The sequence below is a fragment of the Callithrix jacchus genome, chromosome 4 (assembly GCF_049354715.1).
Source record: "Callithrix jacchus isolate 240 chromosome 4, calJac240_pri, whole genome shotgun sequence".
Classification (NCBI taxonomy): Eukaryota; Metazoa; Chordata; class Mammalia; order Primates; family Cebidae; genus Callithrix; species Callithrix jacchus.
In genome coordinates this window covers 118,123,201-118,150,923 of record NC_133505.1, presented here as the reverse complement: position 1 = coordinate 118,150,923, position 27,723 = coordinate 118,123,201, and the positions used below count along the sequence as shown (strand labels likewise).

General features: G+C 41.6%; 1 protein-coding gene across 1 annotated transcript; it reads right to left on the bottom strand.

The window, feature by feature from the left end:
- Positions 1–225: 225 nt before the first annotated feature.
- Positions 226–27,336, bottom strand: LOC118152952 (uncharacterized). The gene is made up of 3 exons (XM_078370898.1): positions 27,096–27,336; positions 17,976–19,086; positions 226–985 (listed from the first exon to the last, which is right to left on the bottom strand). Exons 1-3 carry the CDS (start codon positions 27,334–27,336, stop codon positions 919–921), a joined length of 1,419 nt encoding a protein of 472 aa, XP_078227024.1. The 3' UTR covers positions 226–918.
- Positions 27,337–27,723: the final 387 nt, after the last annotated feature.

Sequence of the window (27,723 nt, the reverse complement as noted above, 5' to 3'; positions counted from 1 at the left end):
TGCTAATCAAAAGAAAATTAGGAAAAACCAGGAACAGAAAAAGAAAGAAGAGGAAGAAATCTAATAAAATGCATTCAGGTTTGTAGCACTGTGTTCAAATTCAAATTCTCCTGTTTCTAAGCAGCCCATCACATTGTCCATCTTTCTATCTGAATGAATATATCTGGCCTTTGAGTCTTGGAATAGAGGAGCGGAAACTCTAGAAAAAAATATTTCTTTTACACCTTTCTGTTTATCTCACTTATCTTTATGTTAAGTAACAAAGTAGTTCATTTTAAAAATTAGAACATTCAATAGCTTAAAAGCTGAATTGTTAGTTTTTAAAAATAAAAATGACATACAGATTTTATTAAAAGCTCTAACAGAACTGAGGGTATTAAGCAAAAGGTAAAATTCCCTGCAGCCTGCTATTGGCCTAGGACCCTTCCCCAGAGGTAATCATTGACAGTAGTTAATTGGGTATCTTGCCAGAAATTCCCTGAGCATGTGTGAGCAAAAATACGATTACATTTCATTTGAAAGGAAGACGATGGCAGTTATGATCACTTGGTCCTTATGCTGCCACAGTCCTGGGCTTTTGTTTCTAAATCTTGTGAGTAAGTAGGTCTTTTTTTTTCTTCTTTTCCAATTGAATTAACTAATATGGGCATGCCAACTGCACATTACAGTCTTATTTGGTAGGGATAAAGTCCAAAGTAGGTGTTAGAAGTGCTCAGAGGGAACTTCAGCCCTCTGATCCTCCTCTTTCTCCTCCAAGAGGGAAAAGCAGCTTTGCAAAGTGCAGCCCCTGCCGAGGTCCATCTCCGACTGCCTCCAGGCTTCTCTCGAAGCTCTCTGTCCTTTTCCCGGCTGGAGCCCTTCCTTCTTGGATGGGGAAGGCATCCTGCTGCTGCGGGCTGAGACTTAATGAGTATCCAGTTAAATAGAAAGCCGAGATCCTCTTTTCTGAAGACAAGAGACGATAGACGAGGTAGAAAACCATGAACTGGAAAGTAAACGAGGAGGAATCAGAGATTGACTTAAAATAATAAGAATCTTTTTAAAAATTTTCGCAATGATCTGCTGTTTCCCCACGTATCAGTTTTCACAGATCCGCTGTCTGAGAGAGTTCTCTTTCATCATATTACATAGCCACAACACTGCTTGAAATGTGCAAACCTATGCCTTTGCTTGCTTCTGTTGACAAAAGCTAACCGTCCTATCTGTTTCAGCTTCAGCCTTTCCAGTCCTCGGTGACCTGAACAAGTAAATGAGCAAAAAGGGAACACAGACTCCTACTTTTTGGCATCGACCCAATTTTCCAATCTTCAAAATTCTCAGCCAGTTTCCCTCTCCTCATCACTGCATTGTGCTACTTGAAAGACATAGTGAAAATAGCTATGGGAACACAAAGAAAGAAAGAACACACACCATGGGGTTAGCGAAGAGGAAACCCTCTTAATAGATTTCGAAAGAATAAATCCTGGAGCAATGCTGAGTCTTAAAAGATTTACCAGAAGTGTAGGCAGAACTCCAAGACTAGGAGGCTGGAAAAAATTAAGATATTGGGCATTGTAAGATAGAAGATAAGGAGAGGAGAAATCCCAAATGAATTAATAATCAAATTCATGTACGGCTTCTCGTTAACAAGAATCCCAAGAGTAAACCTGGTTACTCTGCTAGTTGTCGTAAATATGATGTAGTCATCTGTAAAACCTTATTTCTGAAGTAATTTCATTTACTCTGGGCTTTTCTGGTAGCCAAATCCTGCACAAAGTAAGGACTTTCTCATAATTTTTAAAAATCAAATATTTTCCATAGTAGTATTGCCTGGCCTGTCTTACATTCTGGCAATACTTTCCCAGAAATATTGAAATCTATAGATTGATTGAACCACAGCAGTGTCCTCAGTAACTTTTCTCTGAGTTATGAACTCATAGGGGTATATGCATTGCAAAAAACAAAAACAAACAAACAAATAGAAATTGAACTATAAGAATAATTAGCCTAAAGATGCCTCAGGAAAAATAGGTGGGGCTGGGTGCTGTGTCTTACACCTGTAATCCCAGCACCTTGGGAGGCCGAGGCAGCGGTTCACTTGAGGTCAGGAGTTTGAGACCAGCCTGGCCAACATGGTGAAATGCCATCTCTACTAAAAAATACTAAAACTAGCATTGCGGCTCACACCTGTAATCCCAGCTGCTCAGAGGGGTGAGGCATGAGGATTGCTTAACCTGGGAGGCAGAGGTTGCAGTGAGCAAAGATCATGCCACTGCACTCCAACCTAGCTGACAGAGCAAGACTTCACTGCAAAACAACAACAACAAAATAGGTATATATTTTTTCTTTATTCCAGTGTGGGCTCTGGCAACATATGAAGGCATTTAATATATAATCCGGATTTATTGGCTTTTTCTTTAAAGGTCGCAGAGATAGATTCATTGTATAGATGAGTATGACTAATACACACATTTCAATAAACTTCAAGTTGTATTGAAATGTTAATAGCTTGGCTGCAAACTAGAAGCACTCATCAAACATTTAGGGTTTGCTGGCTTTTTTGGTGTTTGGAACTCTGGGGGCAATACAGAAGATATAACAGTTTGGCTTTTCTTCTTTGAACTAACGGCGCATAGATTTGTCTAGAATAGAGAAGCAGAGAGCCTGTCTGCAGAGTCCCTGTCAGAAATGCTGAGAGATAAAAGAGCACAGACAGAGGCATTCAGGGACAGGCATCAGAGCAGAGGTGTCGTGGGACGGGGAACGTGCACTGGCTCCAGTGTCATGAGATGGAGACTGGCAACCTCTACAGTGGCTTATCCAACAAATCCCTCATTTTGTTCAGACATTCGTCAGAGAACTTTTGATATCAAGAAAGATGGTTCTGACCTCTAGTCCACGTAGAAACGCACACATGATCCCGTTCTTTCATTCTTTCTCATGAGACTTAAGAGGAAGTTGGCTGAGAAATTCTGCTTCTGGTAAAAAGCTAGAGGTGTATAAAGGAGAAGGTCTCTTTTTGCCCAGCTGTCCTTGGGCCAACCCTCTGCCACTTCTGGCCTTTTCATGCTGAGAAGCTTGTGGCTGTGGCAGCCATATTGCAACCATGAAGGGATGAGTCCTTAGATGAACAGCCAACATGCTAGGTGGGAAGGCAGAAGCATAAAAGGATCCTGGGTCTTTGATGGCCCCACTGAGAAGACTAACCAATGCCAGGAACTGCCTACATCTAGTCTTCTTGTTATATGAGAACCATAAGTCCCATTTATTTTATAACATGGCCAGTCTCTCATTGTTGGCTTTCACAGTTGTTTTCCAATATTACACTATCATACATGATACTGAGACAAAAAAATACAGCTGTTTTTGCACACATCCATGATTGTTTCCTCAAATGTGTTCTTAAGAATGAAATTGCTGAGTCAAAATGGTTAATACAAAGCTAAGTTTCCAAAAATGTTATATAAATTTACAATTTCTTCATAGTAGTTTGGGGAGAGGACATCCCTCCCCAACTTTGAAAATATCCAGTATTTTGCCAATTTGATAGATGTTTTAAAAAAGATTGTCCAGGCACGGTGGCTCATACCTGCAATTCCAGCACTTTGAGAGGCCGAAGTGGGCAGATCACGAGGTTAAGAGACCGACACCATCCTGGCCAACGTGGTGAAACCCTGTCTCTACTAAAAATATAAAATTTAGCCCCATGTGGTGGCAGGTACCTGTAGTCCCAGCTACTCAGGAGGCTGAGGCAGGAGAATCACTTGAACTTGGGAGGCAGAGGTTGCAGTGAGCAGAGATCGTGACACTGCACTCCAGCCTGGGTGACAAAACGAGACTCCATATCAATAAAATAATAAAATAGATTTCCATTTTCTACTTTAATTTGCTTTTCCATGTGGTGAAGTGCTTTTTCATTTGTTTGTGGACTATTGTGTTTTGGTCTAAAGCCATGCCTATTGCAGCACTCCTTCAGAACTAAACCTCTTGAAAAGGTCATGTACTCTCTGTGTCCACTTCCTCACCATTCCTTGATGTCTTAGCCCACTCCCCCACCAATTACCAATGACTTCCACGTCACGAAATCCCGCGATCATTTTTCTAATCTCATTTCCCTGGATTTTGGGTAATATTTGACAACATCTACCATTTCCTCTTAAAAACACTCTCCTCATGTCTTCTCAGATACCACATCTGACTGGTTTTCTCTTTGCCTCTCTATCTGTTCTCTCTTAGTCTTCTCCTCTACCTGACCTCTCATGACCCAGTCCTAGGTCCTCTTTCTAAATGAGCTCATTTGTTTCCCATGGCTTTAGTTACGACAGATATTAATTATGTTATTTATAACTCCAACCCAAATTTCCCCCCGCTACACAGGCTCCAGACTCATACATTCAACTGACAATAATATCTCTTCTTGAATGTATCTCAGGAACCTCAAATTTAACGTGTTCTAACACAAACATCAGCTCTCTCTGCTTTTCTCCCAGACCTCCCTGTCACAGAAAATGTCATCACCATTTTCAGAGCTGCTTAGGTCAGAAACCTGAAGGTCATTCTTGGTTGCTCCCTCACACCTTCCTTTCCCACTCACAAACAAGTCCTATTGTTTCTCTTTCCAACATATATCTTTTTTTAAACTCTCACTTTCAGTTCAGGGGTAGACCTGCAGGTTTGTTACATAGGTAAACTGTGTCACAGGGGTCTGTTGTACAGATGGTGACATCATCCAGATATTAAGCCTAGTACCCATTAGTTATTTTCCTGATCCTCTCCTTCTGACCCCACACCCTCTGGTAGGCCCCAGTGTGTGTTGCTTTCCTCTGTGTGTCCATGTGCTCTCATCATTCAGCTCTCCCTTATAAGTGGGAACATGCAGTATTTGGTTTTCTGTTCTTGCATTAGTTTGCTAAGGATTATAGCCTCTAGTTCCATCCACTAGATGGATCATTGCAAAGAACATGATCTCATCCTCTTTCATGTCTGTATAGTATTGTATGGTGTATATGTACCACATTTTCTTTATTTAGTCTACCATTGATGGACATTTAGATTGATTCCATGTCTTTGCTATTGTGAATAGTGTCAAAGTGAACATAAATGTTCAGGTGCCTTTATGATAGAATAATTTAAATTCTTTTGGGTACATACTCAATAATGGGATTGCTGGGTCAAATGGTAGTTCTGTTTTTAGATCTTTGAAGAATCATCACACTGTTTTCCACAATGGTTGAACTAATTTACACTCCCACCAACAGTGTATAAGCATTCCTTTTTCTCCACAACCTCGCCAATCTGTTATTTTTTGATTTTCTAGTAATAGCCATTCTGACTGGTGTGAGATGGTATCTCATTGCAATTTTAATTTGCGTTTCTCTAATGATCAATGACGTTGAGGTTTTTTTTTCATATGCTTGTTGACTGCATGTATGTCTTCTTTTGAAAAGTGTTTGTTCATGTCCTTTGCCCACTTTTTAATGGGGTTGTTTTTTGTTTTGTAAATCTGTTTGAGTTCCTTATCAATGCTAAATATTAAATCTTTGTCAGGCACATAGATTACAAAAATTTTCTCCCATTCTGTAGGTTGTTTACTCTGTTGACAGTTTCTTTTGCTGTGCAGAAGCTCTTTAAATAGATCCCATTTGTCAGATTTTGCTTTTGTTGCAATTGCTTTTGGCATCTTCATCTTGAATGCCCATTCCTATGTCCAGAATGGTATTGCCTAGGTTGTCTCCCAGCGTTTTTATGGTTTAAGGTTTCACATTCAAAATGTATCTTGACCCATCTGCTCCTCTCCCTCTACAAAGCTCAGTCACAGTCAACACCACCTAGACTAGTCTAGAACCCAGCACAATCTCTCATCTGACCACCCTGTTCATACTTACATCCTTCCAATCTGTTATTCATGCAGCATTAACAGAACATTTTTTTAAATGTAAAATTTGATAAGGTTATTTTTCTGCTTAAAGCCCTTCATTGGATTTCCATAATTTTTAAAGTTTCAAACTAGTTATCATTACCAAGAAAGCTCTGCATAACTTGACCCTTATCTATCTTTTCAAGCTCATTTCTTACCACTCTGCTTCCCCTCTCCCTGTCCACCTGGGCCTCCTTTCTGTTTCTTGCATCACTAAACATTTTCCACCCCAGGGCCTTTGCACATGCTGATTTCTCTTACTGGAATGGTCTTCTCACTTCCCACCCTCTTACCTGGCAAGCTCCTTCTCATCCTAAGAGCTTAGGCCTTTCTTGACCACTCTATCAAAGTACTTTCTCTCTGGATTCTCTGTTACTCTACCTTATTTGATCCCCTCATAGTACTTATGATAGTTTGTAATTACAGCTATATTTGTTTCTTATCAGCTATGCCTTGCCTATTAGACTCTAACTCTGGGACAGCAGTCATTTTACTCACCAGCATGTACTTATTGCCTAGCACAATGCCTTCCATAAAACAGCCTCTCAAGAAATACTAGTTAAATAATGGGTGAATGGCTACTTTGCCCAGTTTAAAAATTTTATTGGTGTTTTAATATTTCCTTGTTGATTTTCAATAATTTCAAGCACTGTATGTATTAAGTATATTAATCATTTCCCTCTTGTCTTTTACTCTGTTTTGTTTGCACTCTTATGTGCTCAATTCTAACATTTCTTGCCTCTCAGATTCTATCTTGGGTGTCAAGCTTAGGCAGGACTATATTCCATTCTAAGAGTGCACAGATATTCACCCTAATTTTATTCTGTTTGGTAGCTTAATATTTTTGTTTTATTTGCATTTCAATCTTAAATTCACATAGAATCTGTTCTACTATATGACACGATGTAAGGTTTAACTTATCCCAACAATATTTATTCAATATTCCTTTCATTCATCGCTTATATGAAATGTCATATGTAATACATATTATACACTTTTAAACATTTGGATATGTTCTTGCAATCTTTAGGATGTCTGTGCTTGTCTTTACCTGTCTGTGCGCCAGTACCACTCTATTTTATCATCTGGTAAGGGCAATACCCTCTCATTATTTAAAGAATTCTCAAGGGTAACATTGACTGCATTCAAGTTTTCAAAAATTTTTTATCTGTTCTTATTCATTTTTTCCTTCCGGATAAACTTAAAAGAAAAAAAAAAAGACCCAGTAGAATTCTAATTGGAATTGAATTTGATTTATATTTTAATTTGGGGAAATTGAAATCTTAACATTATTAAGTCTTTTCTCCCAGGAACGTGGTCCATCTCTCCATTTAAATCTTTTTTATTTATGATTCTCAGTAAAAGTGTGTGGTTTTTACATGTAGATCCTATTCTTTTTGGGTTAACATGGTAGACTCTGCCAGTGACTGACTTACCAAATACCGTCCCACTTGCCAGGAACCGCTTCCAAAGCATCCCTGCACTCTATGAGGGATCTTTTCTGGCCATAGTCACATACTTGGCCTGTTAGCAGGGTAAGCTGGAAATCTGGAGTTTATGTACCTAGAAATAGCCTTTAATCAATAACAATGGGGAATTATGTGGGTATGATTGTTAATTTCATGTTAGCTTGACAGAGACATGGGGTACCCAGTTTAAACATTATTATACCTAGCTCTGTATCTGTGTGTCTGTGAGAGCGTTTGAGGTGAAATTAGCATTTGAATTAGTTGACTGAGTAGAGCAGATTGCCCTCTCTAATATAGAAGGGCATTATCCAATCCCTTGAGGGCCTGAATAGAACAAAATGATGGAGGAAAAGGATATTCACTCTCTCTTCCTGACTGCTGAGCTGGAACATCAGTCTTCTCCTGCCCTGGACAGGGATTTATACTATGAGCCCTCTTGTTTTCAGAACTACATCACTAGCTTTCTTGGGTCTCCAGCTTGCAGATAGTAGATCATGGGATTTCTCAGCCTCCATAATCTCATGAGCCAACCAATTTCTTATAGTAAATCATATACATATGTGTGTCCTGTTTCTGTGGAGAACACTGACTAATACAGTGAGTGAACACTCGGCTTCCTCTGCCTTATTCTAGAATGACTGTGACATATACTCATAGTATCTCCCAGAGGTGACTCAGTGAGGTGGCACTCTATTTGCCCCCAGGAGTGAGTACTGGCTTCATAATATGCCATCTGTGGACTTTCTTCTCTTCCTACCCTCATTCCCAGACTGGGTTTCCTGGGTTCACTTTTCAATAAACAACTGTAACACTCATCTTTGTCTCAGGGTCCACTGCCAGGAGAGCCCAAACCAAGATATGACCCCTACTTATTTTTGGTTGCCATTGTAATCAAAGAACTTTAAAAGTTATAATTTCTAACTAGATATATAAGGAAGTTATTGACTCTTTTTGTCTGTGGCATTTCCCATATAAACAAATAATAGTAGATTCACACACAAGTTTTTGGCATGCAAAAATTAACATTGTTAAGTTGTTTTATGTATATACTCTTACATGCTGCAAATTACTATATATTCTATATATCTATACAGAAATAGCATCTACAGTTGCATATAAAACCCCCATGCATACAGTACTTCAGGGGCAATTAGGATAATTTTCAAAGGTGATTTTGACTATGCATAACTCTCACCTCTCTGTTTTTAGAACCCAATCTCAAGATCATTGCCAATTGGCTCCATGTTGAATTCATTTATTAGTTTTAATAGTGTTTCGATTGATTCTCTTGGTCTTTCCAGGTAGACAATTACATTAATAGGAAATAATAGAATTTTGTCACCTTTTTGTCACATATTTATGGTTTCTTCTTTTTGTCTTACTGCATTTACTAAAATTTTCAGAATAATGTTAAGTATTAGTGGTGAAAAGGATGTCTTTGTCTAATATCAATTTTGAATAGAAATTGAATGTTTCTCTTTTTATTGAGAGACAGAGAGAAAGACTTTGGGGGAAAAATTCATTAAAATAAATGATAAATTAAATGCAAGTTGAAATAAATTTCAGTTTTGCTTCTGTATGAAATATTTTCTGATTTTTCAACAAACCATTCTTAGTAAATTTGATTCTCTTGGCATAAAATGAGCTTGATTTCTATAAGCTCATGAATAATTTAAGTCTATTTGAAATCTTTTCTGTCTGCCATTGAGTGACTGACCTTGATTTGCAAGCTAGAAAAATTAAACCTCTAATATGTAACAGAGATTTGAGTTTCTATACCTGTACTTGTCAAATTTACACATCCCAAGTAACTGTTTCTGCTTTTTTTGGTTCAGACAGCCAGTCCCAGATATTTTCATATATATACAAAATATTTCTACGTAAAAATATACATATATTTATATAGATAAATTCATACATACATACATAAACATAGATTATATATTATAAAATATGAAAAGACTTAAAAATATTCAAAATGAACTCACACAGATGTCCTAATATCTAGCCAATACATGTGTTCTTATGTTCAAGGTAACCAGATATATATATATATAAATGTACAAAATGATGTTTCAGGACAAGAATTTCAGTATTTTTGTAGTCACAAAAGACTGGAAACATCTCATACATCCATCAATAGACAACTAGTTAAATAAATGGAGAGACTTGCAATAAATAGTGCCTTAACATAGACTCAATTCTTTTTTAGACTTAGTAGAAAGTGTTTATTTCCTCTCATCTTCCACCTCAGTATAGCTGACCCAGAATCTGTTTCCACAAATCTGGAGACAATAGGGAGTGTGTGAAGAGCAAAGTGGACTAAGGGATTTTCAAAGTATACCCATGAGGATGAAACGTTAATATCTATAAGCAACAAAAATTGCATTTAAGATTCCTCAATAAAGAAGTTTTGCCCTTCACATATTATCAACGGATAGATGCTAACTTAAAATTAGTGGTTTTTGACATGTACCCTGGCAAAAATATCTCTTGCCCTCCTAGTGTCTGACTTGATGAGGACTGCAACGTTATAACACAAACAAAAATGTAATGCTGTTCAAATCAGTAAAGCAATAGCCAACATGAAATTTAGATAAGGATAGCTGAAATTATTTCCAAGTTTTAATATTATCTTAAATTTTTCTTTTTTATATCTATGTAAAACATTTTTTGTATCTATGTAAAATGTATATCTATGTGTTGTTTCCCCAGAGCACTGCTCAATTTTCACCATCTCTCAATGTGGCACACAGGCTAGATACTTGCCAAAGCCACTTCCTTTTCTTCCTGGGAATACCACTAGATTACATTTCCCAGCTCCCATGCCTACAGGTGTGGCTATGTGATTAGTTCTGGGCAAGAGAATGTGATCAAAAATGATATATGACACGTTTAGACCTGACCTCCCAAATCTGCCATGCAATTCTCTTTCTTTTCTTGTTTCCCAGTTATTTAAATAGAATCCAATAAAATCTCAGTTAAAGGGAGCCTAGGTCCCTGAATCACTTTGGGAATAACTGTCCATCAAAACCCAAATGGACTGTGACTTTAGAGAGAATCAAATCTTTGTTATGCAAAGCCATTGAGATTTGGGGATTGTTTGTTACAGCAGTTGGTTTTAGTTTACCAATTGGTTTAGCTGGTTAATATACCTAGCTCTGTATCTCTCTTATCCATTTTTCAAATTCTTGGTAAATAATACTTGGCTCATTCACGGATAAGTGTCTATCCCTGGTCATTTGGCTATAGCTGGTATATTAGTCCATTCTCACACTGCTAATAAAGACATATCCAAGACTTGGTAATTTACAAAGGAAAGAGGTTTAATTGACTCACAGTTCCACAGGGCTAGGGAGGCCTCAGGCAACTTAGAATCATAGTGGAAGGAGAAGCAAATACATCCTTCTTCACAAGGAGGCAGGAGAGATAATAAGAATCAAGCAAGGGTTAACCCCCTTATAAAACTATCAGATCTCGTGAGAACTTACTCACTATCACAAGAATAGCATGAAAATAACTGCTCTCAGGATTCAATTACCTCTCACCGGATCTCTCCCACAACAAGTGGGGATTACGCAAACTACAGTTCAAGATGTGATTTGGGTGGGGACACAGCCAAACCATATCAGCAAGGATGAGGTACTACAGAGTCACTTCATATAGACATAGCCTCTAGGAGCCCACTCCTGGGTAATAGGAGCTAGTCCCAGAAAATAGGAATCACTGTGAGCTGGGTAGCCACACAGTGTTTCCTACATAAAGAAGGATAATAAGCAGGAAGGAAGGAAGACTTACAGAACCTCTTATGCAGATTCTCAAGGTAGGAGAAAGCATAAAAAACTCATCTATCTTCCCATTCCTGAGAAGCTTCACATCCCTACATGACATGTCTTAAATACTGGCATTCATTCTCAGAGACAATTAACGCTTCCTTTGGAAATGTAGAATAAATAAAAGGTAAAAGATCATTCATGTTAAACATTATGTTCAACAAATATTGTGTACCTTTCTGAGGGAATGTAAGCGTGGGCCTAGCCTGTCATTCTCCTGCCAGGGGACAGACTGGAAAAGGAGAAATTCCTGTTAAATGAATAGAGACACTCAATCATGGATCACTGAGGTTCAGAGAGAATTGGGATGACTAATTGCAATGGGCATTTGTCATTTTTAAATTCTAGCCCAGCATCTCATCTCCCTTTTTTTGAGTGGGGAGAGTCCCATTATCTGAGTTGGGTAGGGCAAGGCCTGACCATTTCTCACAGAGGCTGAAAAAATACAAATCTCCCTGCCCCTCCTCTGCCTCATGTCCCCCAACTCCCTCCCACCCTGGCTGGCAGCTGGGGTATGGTCAGTGCATTGGATGCTACCACCTAGGAATCTGAATCTCCAGCAAGTGACACAAGGATGAAGAGACAGCTTGGAATCTACATCCAGTGGTGTTGCCCCTTGGCAGTGGCAAGTCTCTGAGAGGATGAGAACACCAGCAGAGGTGTCCAGCTCTCAGTTGTGCCCCTGGGTAGTGATTCCTGATTCCCTCTTTTTTTTTTCTTTTTTTGAGCCTGGTTCTGGAGTCTTCCAATTGATGCTATGAGCCAACCAATAGCTTCCTAATAAATTCATTTTCTGCTTAAATTAGATGCAGTATGGTTTTCTTTGTTTTGGTTTTTGTATTTTGTCCTTGTTGTTGTCATTTTGTTTTGTTTTTGAAACAGGGTCTTACCCCATTGCCCAGGCTGGTGTGCAGTGGTGCAATCACAGGTCACTGCAGCCTCAACCTTCCAGGCCTAAGTGATCCTCCCACCTCAGCCTCCCACATAGCTGGGACTACAGCCTCACACCACCTTGTCTGGCTAATTTTGTACTTTTTGTAGAGATGGGGTTTCATCATATTGCTCAGGCTAGTCTTGAACTACTGGGCTCAAGTGATCCCCCTGCCTCATCTTCCCAAAGTGCTAGGATTACAAGCATGAGCCACCACTCCCAGTCAGACATAGGTTTTTGATGCTTGCAACCAAGAACCTTGACTGATACAATAATTTCCTCTTCCTTCAGTTCACTTTTTCCCTTGACAACCTAACAGATAGAATATTTGAATTCAGGAAAGTAGCAAGATAAATGTCATAAAGTCCACATTTCACACATATGTAGATCACTAAACTAATTAGAAAGTTGAGATCTTATCTTTTTTTTTTTTAGGATTACAAGAAGCTATGACCAGGAAAATAAATGAATCATTGAGGGCATACTCTAGGAGCTCTATCAGATAAAAAACAAAACAAAATAAAAAGCATCTGCTGGCCTCACAGTGCCACTGTCGAGTGTCTCCCATGGAGTGTCAAGTCAGGGTCAGCTCACCTGAAGAAGATCAGGCCTAACCAATCTGTTTCTGCAAACAGGAGAGTCCAAAGGCTTCTGATCCAGTTATCTGTACTAGGGTGGGGCATTCTATTGGCTCCCCCACACAGGAGGAGTCTCAAATACCATCATTGCACTGAGTAGAGCTAGGAAATAGAGGATAGTGAGAAGTAGAGAAAGGGCCAGAGTGAGAGGTATGGGTAGTTAGTATGCAGAAGAAAGGGACAGGCCATCTTATGGCAGAACAGCCTCCCTTGTTAGGGTCCTACAGGGTCCCTGCAGGAGGTGTGTTGGAAGATAACTCTATGAAATTAGAAGGGTTTCCATCTAGACACTCAAGGTTGACTAAGACCCATTCTCAGACACTTGAACTTCGCAAGCTAATAATCCAAGCCTCCCTTGGGGAGTTGGGCAAAGAATCAAAGAAGTGCATCTTCAGTCAGCGCCACCCCATTCACCCTCCTTGTGGTCTAGTTAGGACAGAGGCCTCTCTTCCTCCCCAACATGCCTGGCTTGCCCAGTACTGACCCTGACACATTGAGAGCATCCAACAGAGATCCAGTGTACCTGGGCTCTACAGCCATGTTCCTAATAACTCCTGTCTAGTCAGTCCACCCTCCATCTTTTTAAGAGAGAAGGGAGCTGGAAAGCTAAATGCCAAGAGGGCTCTGCTGTGGCCTGCCAGTAGGACCAGCTGTCCAGTGTGGACACAATTTAACAAGAGAGACAATGGTAGAAAAATAGGGCCAGAATCTCAGCTTCAGAAGAGCAGCAGTTCTCTTCCTTCCAAAAGCGGGTTTAATATCACCTGACCTCCTTTCTGAGTTCAGGCTGGGGTGTTGTATGGAATGTCCTGCCCACGTGAGATTTTTCCAGGACCATCTCCTGCTGGCTTATAGCAAGCTGTGGACCCAAAATGCCCTAAATCCATTGGTTATGCTCTAAAGATTCTGGATATAAAAATATGTGGCTCTTTATATAAGGACTTGATATGAGGCATCAGAAGCAAGAGGTAAATAGTGAACCAAATATGCCAAGTACAGACAGGTTAGCTCTGGGGTCATTTTACTAGTGATATACCACTCTCAGAGTGAAGGGTTTTTTGTTTGTTTGTTTCATTTTGTTTTGTTTTGAGACAGGGTCTCACTCTGTCAACCAGGCTGGAGTACAGAAGTACAATTAGAGCTCACTGCAGATTTGACCTCCCAGGCTCAAGCAATCTTCCCAGCTTAGCCTCCCAAGTAGATGGGAACACAGGGGTATGCCACCACACCTGGCAATTTTTGAATTTTTTTGTAGAGATGGGGTCTTGCTATGTTGTTTAGGTTGGTCTCAAACTCCTGGGCTCAAGCAGTCCTCTGGCCTCAGCCTCCCAAAGGACAGGGATTACAGGCATGAGCCACCATGCTTGGCCTCAAAACTAAGTTTTACAAGAACCATTCTTGCAAGTCCCAGAAGACCCACCAGAAACAAGAAGGACAGCTGTGGGTGGATGGAAGCAGAAGGCCTCCCTCTGGTCCTAGTCTTGGTTCCTGAATACCACCCTGGGAGCAATGTTGCTTCAAAAGGGAGGAAAAACAGCAGACAGGAGGAAGAGGAAGAAAAAAAGGAATAAGGCAGCAAAAAAAAGAAACAAGTTTAAAATAAGTTTTTATTGTTTTTTCTAATAACAATTAATGTCCCATGTAAAAAGTTGAGAAAATTAAGAAAAAGATAAAAAATAAAAAACAATGACCTATAATATGATTACTTGGAGAAAATTACCATTAAAATTTTTGTGTATGTATTGCTTTCTATGAAAATTTACATATATATGTTGAAAAATAATGAAAATATATGTGTATTAATATGCACACATATATAAACATACATGTATACACATACAAACACAATACTAATTTATTATCTCTTCTTAATCTTAATTTGTTGTGAAAATCTTTCCACAAAAATAAATAAATGGCAGTGTCAAAATCATATGGCTATACAGTATTCTGTTATAGATATAATTTACATACCAAATCCCTTATTAATGAACTTTTCTCAGTGTTTCACTATTATAAACAATGTTCCAATTATTCCCACCGTGCGTGCGTGTGTGTGTGTGTGTGTGTATTTGCAAACTTGTTCCATTCTTTCCCAGAAGTAAAATTGCTAAGTCAAATGAATACATTTTTTAAATGCTATTAAATTGCCTTCCAGCAATATTGTACCAATTAACAATCCCACTAGTAGGGTATGGGTATCCATTTTCCTATATGGCCAACTAGGTAGTTAGAACAAACTATATCTTTGCCTTGCTTTGGTTGTAAATGAAGTTGAACCTCCTATCACATTTACTGGCCATTCGGAGTTTTGTTTTCTTTGCATATATTTTTCGATTCGAATGTTCATCTTTATTTTCTTGTTGATTTGTGGAAACTCTATATCAAGGGTTTTTGCCCTTGCCATATGCGTTGCTGTTGAATTGACATTTAAGAGAAGATTAAAACTGAAATGAAATAATAAGACAAGAAAATGTTTTAGACAATAAAATTAAAAATTAAAAAAAAGTTACTTTAAAAGCAAGAGATAAGATTCAGATGAGACAAGTTAAAGAAAGCCAGACTAGAAAGAGGAAACTTTAAGGCAAAAGAACTAGAAAAATAAAAAATATGTAAACAATATCAATAAAATCAAAGAGAAGTTCTAGAGCAGTGCCTATATTCTAATTTGTATAATAGAAGCTACTCATAAGAAAATAAAACTGGTGGTTGTGGAAGACAATATCACTTCCCTTGTGGAGGCCAGGGATGGCGTCGCGGATCTTTAATCAAGTTCTTGGTAGAGACCAGCAGAATAGATCAAAAGGAGCAATAGTATCCCAATCTTTTGCAGTGATCTATATACTTGTTCAGACCATTAGCAAACCCTCCTGAGGAGTACAAATCCATTTAAAGCTACATTTAAGACAGGCAACAGATTAAAAAAGTAGGTAAGGAAAGAATTACAAAAAACAGAATGAAGTCTTGATGGGAGCAGGTTAATCAGTCATTTTAATCACATTGTTTCTTCTTTTTGTCCACTAATTAGATCAAGAAGCTATTAGAGTTGCAGACACTAAGAAGTGACTCCTCTTGAAGATATATATATATAGAGAGAGAGAGGACTTACCCCACCTATTCCAGATTTAGCATAAGATAGATTGATTTAAACATGAAATTTCAAGGAGGTCTGTAGCCTAAGAGTGGTTTCTCTGAAAGCATATGACACTTAGTCTGTCAGGAATAGTTTGAGATCAGTTTTACTATTTCTCTCATATTACGTATGAAGACACTAAGGTTCAAACAGGGTAAGTGACTTGCTTCATCAAGGCGCTCCCAACAGTGCACTGTGGCACTGGAATCAGAAACAACTCCAGACCAGTGCTGCCTGATAGAGATATAATTCAAGCCACATAGGTTATTTAAAATATTCTAGTAGATGCATTTAAAAAGTAAAATAAATAATTCAGTTAATTCTAATAATATGTTTTGTTTAGCACAGTACATTTAGACTATTATTTTAACATGTAATCAATATTAAAATGAGATATTTTACATTCCATTTTTCATGCTTGATCTTAAAAATCTAATACATCTTCTACATTTACAGCACATCCTAATTTGTAGTAGCCACATTTCCAGTACTGAAGTACATTTCAAGTACTTAATACTTGTGTGGCTAGTGTTTACCTTTGACAGCCCAACTCTAGAACTGTGGTTCTCAAAGTGTTGTCTCCAGATCAGCTGTATCAGCATCACCTGGGAACTTGTTAAACATGCAAATTCTTAGGCACCATCCCAAATCCCCTAAATTAGAACTTCTGGGGCGTGGGGTTAAACACAGCAATCCATGTTTAAGCAAGCCCTTTCAGTTATTTCTGATACACTTCAAAGTTTGAGAATCATTGCTCTACACAACTGCCTCTGCATCCCAATCCAAATAAACCCAGAACAGCCATTGTGGACTAGCCCTGAGGACCAAGACCCTTTGCTCTTGAGATAAGCAGTTCTTGGCTAAACGAAACTGGCTTTCTCTTGTATGGAAATATCTTAGTCCTAGCTATGGTTCCATTTCTTGGGATTATGGAATTACCAGGCACAATTTAAACATGGTTTAATTTGTCATTTTGTTTAAGAAAAAAAAAAGTAACCACCCTATACAATCACCTTGAGTTACTTAACTTCTATTTTTCTCAGTTTCCTCCTCCATAGGATGCAGATCATTTAATAAATGTTAGCAACTTTTCTTAAACAGTAGTGTGTATAAAAAGAAAAAAGTCATCAAAAGGGACTGATTTTTAAAACTGCAATAAAAACAAGTAGTGGGCTGGAAAGGCAATATTATAGATTTTGAGCACAGAAGCAGAAGCTGATTCACTTATAATTTCTTAGAACATTAGATTTGCTGAGGGGGAAAGGTAGGGTTCTTGCCAAAATCATTAAGGAGAACGATTCTAAGTATGCCTTAAAGCAGAACTTTCAGTAAACAGGAATTACCTATAAAGAAAATCAGGAAGCCAAAGTGTTTCTTTTTATGAACTTACATCCTGCCATAGAAAAGCTGGATAGGAAATAAAGACCGATGCACTCCCAACTGTACACTAAGCCGGCACTTATTTCATCAAGGAAAATCTGAGCAAAAGCTCAAGTTCAGTGAAGGGGGAAAAACATGAGAAGTTTGAATGTCATGAGAAACCAAAGACAATCAATGGCTACAATTAAACAAGATCGTTTTGGGGGAAATGAAAGAACAAATCTCCGTGATTTCGGGTTCCTTAGTCACCACTTGGCCCCTCCCCCCATTTCAGTAATACTTCCTCCAGACTTTTGCTAGAAAAGAAATATAAATTAGTGTCCCAGAAATAGGGGACTGATAATATGATCCCAATCACCTTTTCCTCCTCACTATTATTTGTTGTGCGTTTCCACGTTTCAGTGATAGGATTCTACTTTGCTCAGCACTCTTTTCAGTTTGATTAAAGAAAACGCTGCTATCACCGCCCAAACAATTTTCCATTTCATCCTCTCACCCTCAGATGAAAAGACACCAGAAAGGCAAGACAGTCCTGTCTCGAGGCATGTTCCCGTGGTTTTGGGGGAATGGCAGGTGCCAATCTTCAGCAGCAGCTGCATCCTTCCGCAAATCAGAAACTGCGGTTCACACTCTTCGCTCTTTCTCCTGTCCTACCCCGCCACCTCACAACTCCACACAATCCTTAAAAACACACAGACCTCCTCCTCCAACCTCGCATCCTCTTGCACACCCTGCACCGCACGCACCCTGGGATGCCCGCTGCCACAGTAACGCTCAACCCACTCTGCGGCCCCACCCACTGCCGTCCCGCCCACGCCCCAGGCGCCAATGGTTGCGGCCCGCAGCTCCCAAGGGGCTCTTTGATAGGGCAGCGGGGCCTGCCACTCTCGGGGCGCGCCCCGCCTCCTCCTCGCTCCCCTCCGGAGCTGGAGGGGCCGAGCATCAGCGAGAGTAGCAGCGAGCAGCCGCGGTGGTGGCGGCGGCGCGTCGTTGCACTTGCGCCATCTGTCAGGAGCGGAGCCGGCGAGGAGGGGGCTGCCGCGGGCGAGGAGGAGGGGTCGCCGCGAGCCGAAGGCCTTCGAGACCCTCCCGCCAGCCAGCGGCCAGAGCAGAAGCAAGGTTGCCCTGCGAGCAGCGCGTCCTCTCCCGCCCAGGCGCGCCGCGCTTCTCCCCTCGCACCAAGGACCGCCCGTGCGCACACAAAGCCACCGCCCGCTCCGCACCGCCCGGCGGCCGCCGCCAGCGCCTGGGAGGGATCCGGCCGCCGGGCCGGGGACACCCCGGCGCCGCCCCCTCGCTGCTCTCGGAAGGCCCACCGGCTCCCGTGCCCGCCGGGGAGCTCCCGGAGCCGCCTCAGTCGCGCCGGAGGAGGGCGGGGAGAGGACCATGTGAATGGGCTCTGGAGCCTGAGCGCCGCGCAGGTAAGCAGGCGGCGGGATGCGCCGCGGGAGGCCGCGGGGATGCTGCGGAGACGCCCGGCCGCCGGCGCCCCAGCGCACGCCGTCCCTGCCGCCCCCGCCGCGGGGCCCTGCGCTGCGGTCCCTTGGCAGCCCGGGCGCTCGGCGGGGCTGCCAGGGAGTCGGCGCTCGCGGTCCCGCGGCTGCACCGGAGGACACCCCTGCGGGGTGCGGCCCCGAGGCAGCGCGGGGATGGGGGCCCCATTTCCTCGCCCGCAAGCGGGCGCCGGGTGAAAATAGGAATTGGCTTGGGGGCGAGGCTGGCCCAGACTCCGCCCCCGCCCTCCTTTCGGGGCCCCCCGCGGGGACCGGCTCTGTGTGTGTTGTTTTAATGTCGGGGATGATGTAATCACTTAATAATTGATGCCCCGTGCTGCTTCCCTCCCCACCCAACCCCTGCCCCACTCCTCCACCTCTCTGCCTCCTCCCTCGGCGGCGGTCGCCTTCTCCAACCCATCCTCCTGCCTATTTCTGGCACCTCCCTTGCACTTCCCCCATCCTCCCCTTCACTCTTCCTGTGCCACCACCCACCCATCCTTCCCCTTTCCCCTGTGCTGGAGGCTTCCGTCCTCTTCCTCTGTCCCCCACCCCTCTGCTCCCTCAAGCTCCTTTCTCCTTCCTTTCCGGCTCCCTCGATGGATTTCCTCTCTAGTTCCCTAGATCCGTGGCTGTTTTTGTTTGGACTCCTCCCCTCTCATATCTCTGCGGCCACGGGCGGAGAGGACTGGGCCAGAAAGAGGCCACCAAGCTTAGGCCCAGGCAGAGATGTGCTGGGACTCTCTGGGAGGAGGGATAATAAAATCACCCTTCTTGCCCCTCCTCCCAGTAAATCACACAGACTCGCCGTGTGTGTGTGTGTGTGTGTGTGTGTGTGTGTGTGTGTGACACAAAGAGCCCTTTCAGTGCATAGAGAGGAGACACACAAAGTATCCTAGGATAGGCACGATGCTTCTGGTCTCTCTTCCCTGGGGCTTCCCTTTTTTTCCCCATGAAGCAGTTGATCTCTCTGGGTCTTTCCTGCCACATTTACCAAAAAATAAAAGAACCCCCAGATGCCGGGTGGCAGGTGCCCGCATTTTGCTGTGTTCACAGACCGGTAGTGTTGACTGGCAGCTGCAGTGTTTCTTAGGTTTAAGGGGACAATTATTCCAGCAGTCTTAAGAGTTTCTTTACTTTTAAGGTAGCCTCAGCAACCCCTCGTCCTTTCCCCTCTGATTTTGGGAATAAGAACTAAGAGCTGGGGTAAACTGGCGTGGGGGGGTCACAAGAATTTTGTTTCTGAATCAGAATTCAGTTGGTATTTGATAAGAGGGAGGTCGCCTGAGTTGCTTCTTCTCTCAAGTCTAAGAGGGCACTGTGCTGAAGTCTTTTGAAATGAAATCCTGTCTGCCCAGTGATGTTGTTTTGCCCTTTTATTGAAGTAAATACCTGGGGACATGGATGAAACAGTCTAGAGTTAGCATTTGGAAGACCACTGCAGACTGTCTCTTGCCTGCTTCACGGTAGCCTTGGGACGCCTACTTCCTTTCTCACCACCCAAGCAGCTGCAATACTTTCCACTCTTTGTACTGTCTTCTTCCCCAGTCCCTGCTCCATGGGTACCCTGTGTTCAGATAAAGGGACTCACAGACTTTTGGAGGAAGTGGTTTAGCTATCTGAGGCTTTAGGGCCACTTGGCTATGAACTGGGGCTGTAGAAAATCTTTACTGAAGTCTAAACGTCTGATGTTCCTTTTACAGAGGAAATGTTCATGTAAATCTGGAGGCTTATTGTTCCGTTTTGTAAGCCAGTGACTATTACACACTTAATCGATCTTGTCAAAACCTAAGTTGAACCTGTTCTTTCCTAAGAGTATATGGCTCCTTGACTATTGTAAGTAACAGAACTGTATCAAGATTATTTTTCAGTAATTTTATTAGAAAAGAGTTATGATTCATTATTCACTTATGCAAGTTTTAAGAACATTCATCGTGAAACTTTTTACATTTAAAAAAGCAATAGGGTTAATGAGTGTACTGTATAAACAAAGAGTCGTTTGTTTGATGCCAGACCCAGGAAGGAAAGCGAGTGCACATAAACTCGCAGTCTGCTCACCAAGTTTGAGAGACTTAATGATAAGGTTGAAAGTGAGCAAATGCACACTGCCTTCTCCTGGGTCTGCAGTCTCCAACCCCATCTGACTTGCTTGAAGTCCTTTTTAACCTTTGGGGCTCAGCTCAAATGTCATCTCCTCTGTGAGGCCATTTCCATCTTCTCCTTCCCAAACAAATCATCATGTTTTGGTTTCAAACTTTGGCAGCAGGCATGCTTAGCATGAGTCTATTCCCACCATTAGTTGGTCAGTACATTGATAAGAGGAGCCTCATCTTATTTATCTTGTTTCCTACAGAGTTTTACCTTAATGGGTATTCTGTTTCATTTAACAATCAACAAATGTGAGTTAGCTCATTGGTACGTGCTCAACACCTGTATCCATTAGGCTAATGTTAGCAGTTGTAACAAATAGGCCTGCAAATATATAATGGCTCAAAAGCAATGGACGGTTTATTCTTGCTCATATAATAGTGTAAAATTCATGTTTCTGGTCGGAAGATGGCTTTCCTCCATGCAGTGATTCTGGCTTCCATACCCCTATCTTATAGCTCCACCATCCCATAGCTTGCCATTGTAACCTGTTTCAGCTTACAGAAGGGGCAAAAGAGAGAGAGTAGATGGGGCACACCCACTTTTAAGATACCTTAGCCTGGAAATGACACCATCCCTTCCTCTCACATTCTTTACTTGAGGGCTAGTTATATGGCCACATTTAATTGCAAGGGAGCCTGGGAAATATAGTTTAGCCATGCGCTCAGAAAAATGATACAGAATAAATGTATGTTTATGTACTCAGAAAAAAGATACAGAATAATTGTATTTTTATTGAACAGCTTTGCCAAACACTGCCACTTATCAAGGCACATTCAAGAAACTTACAGGCTAATGGGAATTAAATAGAAACCTGCCTCAAGAAACTTATGGGCTAACGGGAATTAAATAGAAACCTAGAGCGGACACCCGCATTGCTTTCCTTTTGATTTTACAAGTTTAGATCTTTTCATCCTAAGCATGTTTTAGAAATCTTGCTTTTTGTCATGTTTCAAATGTTGCCAATACTCAATAATCCCATGTAATACAATTTCTGATGCTTCCTATGTTGACTTTCATATTGTTCTTTTACTCCAGAAGCACCTTTCTTGGCTTAATTTTTCATCTGCTGATTCTGTAGACTCCCAAAGTGGCTAGGAGGGTCATTAGATATCACATTTCTTCTGGATGTTGTGGCTCATGCCTGTAATCCCAGCACTTTGGAGGCTGGGGTGGGTGGATAACTTTAGCCCAGGAGTTTGTGACCAGCCTGGGTAACTTAGTGGACCTTGTCTCCACAAAAAAAAATCTTTTAAAAATTAGCTGGGCATGATGGCACGCATGTGTGGTCCCAGCTACTCAAGAGGCTGAGGTGGGAGGGTTGCTTGAGCCTGGGAGGTAGAGACTGCAGTGAGCTGAGGTCATACCACTGTTCTCCAGCCTGGGCCACAGAGTGAGACCCTACCTCAAAAAGCAAAATAGTAATCACAGTCATACTCCCTGTTAATCAAAAGAGGAAATTAATCAGCCTGAGAGATGAAACTCCTGCCCCAAGTTCTTGTAGCTTCTTAAGGGAAAGGCCAAAGGCTCAGCCAGCCAGCTCTTCAGGCCCACACGAGTCTTCTTTGTCATTCAGCTGCCCTCTCTTTGTGAGTCTTGTATATTCCATGGAGGTTAAATGAGCTTCCAAATCTCCAGAAGCAGGGGGAACTTCTGGTGTTCTGGGTAGTCGCTCTTCTCCACAGGATTCCAAATTGTTGGAGCAATTCTGTTCATACCAGCCATCATAATTGTTAATGTACTTTTTTGCTATGAATACTTCATTATATTAATCTGTTCGGCAAACATTAGCCTACTATGTTACTTTGTGCAAGGCACTGGGGACATGTGGTCCTGGAAATGAATACTTCTGCTGTCCTTGCTTTTCAGAAGTTCATGGTCTACTAGAAGAGATAAAAATAATTAATAATTACTAACATTTATTGAGCATTTGCTATGTGCCACGCACTGTTTAAACTCCAATCTTAATAATAATATAAAGTGGTTTCATTTATAATCTCCATTTTACAGACAGGAAGCAAGCTTCGATAGCTTGTTAAATAACTAATTCAAGATCATACAGCTACTAAGTGGTAGAGTCAGGATTCAGGTCCAATTAGTTTGGTTCCAAAGCCTTTGCCCTCGGCCACTAGGTAATATTTGAAATACTACATATAGCTGTAATGATGGTATAATGATGTAAAAATACGTTAAGTGCGTGCCATAAGGGAGGATGACTGAGATGCTTTAGAAATTAAGACTTTTGGTTGATGGGAAATAAAACTTTATAGCCAAATAGAAATAAAACGTTCATCCCTACTTCCATTCAGATCCTCATCTACTACTTACCTGGGAAATACAAAATTAAATTTAAAAGTGGTAAAGCAAGGCATGTTGATACTGGAAATAATTTTACTCAGTGTGATTCTTTATTTTAAGCTGGATCCTTCTGTGGTACACAATTAGGTCTGTATAAGTTTGTGGATTGTCTACATATTCATTTAACAGCATTCATTCATTGCACATTCTCTTTTCCAGACAATGAATTCGATGGTTCAAGGCAAAAGAGATATGATCCTGCCCCAAAGAACTTACCTGCTAGTTTTGCAGAGCTATAAAGTAATCTCTGACCAGTGTTATAAATGCTATGATTTTAGGGGTCTATGTAAGACACCAGAGAGGGTACAGAATGGAGCATGAACCTGGAAAAGAGGTGGGCAAGTATGGGATGGCCAGGCGGAGAAGGGTGGAGGAGGAGGGGTCTGAGGGCAAGATGAGGTGAGATGGCTAGGTGAGTGTTGTGGGAAGCCCGCGTCCCCGAAAGAACAGCCCAGTGGGCAAATGCAGACCTTTTGGGAAACGGTAGTTAGTTCAGGGCTGTTTGGAGTGGTACAGAGATGAACAAAGGGAAATGACAGAGCCGAAGGAGAATTTGAGAAGATTCTTGTAAGTACTTTATCCTCAGTGCCATTTAAGAGTTGTAAGTGGAGATGTGGCTTTGATGTGATTATATCTTTATAAAGATCTGGCTACATTATGGGCCTTTGACCAAAGGCAGGCAGAACTAATGCAGCGAGGGTAGTTATGGAAACTTAAATGAGTAGTAGATGAGGGTCTAAATGGAAGGAAAGATGGTGAGGATGGAGCAAAAAATACAGAATAAGAGAGTAAGAGTCAGAGTATGGGGGCAGGTAGAAAAGAATTTTTCTGGGAAATTAGGTGGAGAGAGACATGGAGACAAGGAGTACAATAAGGAAGGCAGGGGACAGGTATCTAAAGTGATGACTTTATCTTAAACACTTTAGATTTCCAAGTGTAGTAGCTCATAGGCAGGTGGAGCGAGGGAAGAGGACTAGGGTTTTTTTTTTGTTTTTTTTTTTTTTTCCTGCGACGGAGTTTTGCTCTCATGGTCCAGGCTGGAGTGCATTGGCACGATCTCAGCTCACTGCAACCTCTGCCTTCCGGGTTCCAGCGATTCTCTTGCCTCAGCCTCCCAAGTAGCTGAAATTACAGGCGCCAGCTACCATGCCTGGCTAATTATTGTATTTTTAGTAAAGGCTGATCTCAAACTCCTGACCTCTGGTGATCCACCCATCTTGGCTTCCCAAAGTACTGGGATTACAGGCATGAGCCACGGTACCCAGCCAGGACTAGGTCTTGAATATAAATTTGTTAGCAAATTACAAAATACTTGAAGCTGTGGATGTGGGTGAGGTCACCCAGGAAGAGTTTGTGGAGTAGAAAGCAGAAAGGGCAGAGGGCTAGCCCAGGAGTGGGAGGAGCCAGGCTCAGAATGGGAGAGGAGCCTGCAGAGTCCTAGACCAGCCTCAGAGTTGAGCAACATAAAGAACAAAAAGTGCAGTTGGATTTAGCACTGAAGATATCTGAACCCAGCCAAAGCAGCATCAGGATAACTAGATGGGGAGAAGTCTAGAAATCTGTTGTCCCCAACCAGCGTAAAATCATATGAAAGCTTGCAGAACATACGACCATGAGGGACTCTTTTGCAGTTTTTCATGGGCACGGGCCATGGAACTCAGAATCTAAGAGATCACATACTCAACATGTTCATTTTACTTGTGAGGAAAAATGAGGTATAAAGAGGTGAAACGACTTGTCCAAGATGGCAAAGTCACCAGGTTTCACATCTTTCGGCCCAAGTGTGTGAGGTGGTTAAGAACATGGGGTTAGGACTGGGCACAGTGGCTTGTGCTTGTAATCCCAGCACTTTGGGAAGCCAAGGCAGGTGGATCACTTGAGGTTAGGAGTTCAAGACCAGCCTGACCAACATGGCAAAACCCCATCTCTACTAAAAATACACAAATTAGCCGGATATGGTGGCACAGGCCTGTAATCTCAGCTACTGCGGAGGCTGAGGCAGGAGAATCGCTTGAGACCAGGGGGAAGAAGTTGCAGTGAGCTGAGATTGCACCACTGTACTCCAGCCTGGCCAAGAGAGCAAGATTCTGTCTCGAAGTAAAAAAAAACAAAACAAAAAAAAAAAAAAAACATGGGGTTGGGGTGGGGTCTGGGTTTGACCCTTCCAGCTGTGTGATCTGGGCCAAGTTACCTGGTCTCTTTGTGCCTCCTTTTCTTCATCTTTAAATGGGGATAGTAGTTCCTGCCTCATAGGGTTGTTATGAGTATTCAGTGAGTTAATACCTGTCAAACACTCAGAACACTGTCATATGTACAGGAAAAGCTATTATTTTGCTGCTGTTAATCCGTATGTATGGGTGTGTGTATATATATATACACACACATGACATACATGCTTTAGGGGAGGGATGATGAAAATATGTGCATGTAAGGAAACTTTTAATATTTTAGAAAGAGATTCGGGTGATTGTCAGTTCTGGATCAAAAATTATTAGAAAAGGTGGGAAATTCGCTTCTATGATATGATTGAAACAGCATTTTTAGTAAGAAAGGTAGCACCTTCGTTCTTGAGAACAGAAAACAAAAGCATTCTGAAGTTAGTCCTATACAAGGTTTCTTTTAGTTTCTTTTAGTCAGACAACCAGAATTGTAACCTCTTTACAATGGAAATCCCTTGAGTTTGACTTCAGAATGTCATCATGACTTTCTAAAGGTAGAATGAACTATAGAGTAAGAAAAAACTGTGGGTTATGACTTTCAGACATTTGGCTCCAATGAAAAAAGAGTGATTTGCGTTATTTAGAGGACTATAATAATGTTTTTAGTGTTTCTAGTTGGCCAAATCTAATTTTTAGCTACTAAAACACGTAAGTAGCCTGACTGGTATTATCCAAATGGACTTGGGTGACATGCAATATAGACAGCTTAGGAATAAGTGACACTCTGGACTTGATTAGAACACAGTAATCCTGGAAGAATATAAATTGAACTGGATTTATGGTCTAATAAAAACATGGGAGGGAAAGATAATGCTTACTGACTCATGAAACTTTAACAATGTTTGTAAGACTCTGAGTTGTCGTAATATTTGGATGAGAGTGCTTTCCGTTTGTCTCAGCCTGCTTCCAGAACAGCCTTCTGTGCACCTCCCTCTGGAAGTGAAGCCTGACTTGGGTCTCCTTCTTGGGTATACTTAGTAAGCAGAGATCATCACACACTCTGCCTATGTAAACCCATCACCTCGCCTGGTTGGTTAGAGCAAATATAGAGTACCTATTAACTGAAGAGTTTGGGGGAGAAAAAAGTACCGTGGGAAAGTCCCAGCTCATTGCTTATTTGCACTCAGAAAGCTTTTTTTTGAGGACTACTTGTTTCTGGTCTTGTATTCTCCTTTCTATGATACTGTAAAAAAAAAGTAGAGAGCATACCACAGCTACCTACTATTCCTCCCTGAATACACCGTAGAGAAATAATAGCATCTGTCATTTTATTGAACTCAGAGGCATGTGTTAGGTGCTTACATACAGCCATGTACTTAACTTACAGCCATGTACTTAACCATAGCAACTCTAGGAGGCATGTTTTATTAATACACATTAGTCAGATGGGGAGACTGAGGGTCAGAGAGGTAAGTGGCTCATTGTCACACAGTTAATAAGCAGTGAAGCCAGGTTTGTGTGACTGCTAAACTAACTCCTGCTTTTGCTCCAGAGCTGTGGCTCCTCATTCTCTGCCTCCTCCTTGCCTTTGCTCTGCAGTTACTTCTGTGTCCTGTGTTGCAGAATACAGAGGCACTTTTACCCACCGTGGTAGTCTCACCCTTTCTGATGACTCCCCTCCAGTTATCTCCTATCTCTGGGCTCCCAGAGCACCTGATTACTATCCCATCATCATCCTCATCATAGCCTGACTTGGAAGGCAGAGAGAGCCAGCTGGGTGGGGTGGTGGGGCAGGCATTGGCCTTTGCCACTGGCTTGTGAGCTCTCTGGAAGTCAGAGACACTATTTTGTGATTGGTTTGCCAACATAATACCCAGCACGATTCCAGGAGGTACTACCATTATTACCCCATTTAAAAGATGGAAAAATTGAGTCACAGAGGCTAAGTGATTTAATCAGCGTCTCAGAGTAAGTGACAGAGTGATTTAGTCAGCGTCTCAGAGTAAGTGACAGAGCTGGGATCTGAACCCACCTGTCTGGCTCCAACATCTATGCTCTTCACACTAAATTTGTGCCATCTCTCTAATGAGATTGAAAACTGGGAGGGTAGAGATGGTGCCCAGCAGCTCCCAGCCCAGTACCTTACAGACTCTGTACAGTAAACATCAGCCATCTTGTTCTCCCATCCACCCCAGCAGAGTGACAAACAGAATATATTGAACCAGGTCTTATAATAAGAAAAGAACATCTTCAGAGTATGCTGAAGATCTTGTAGAATGCATATCCCC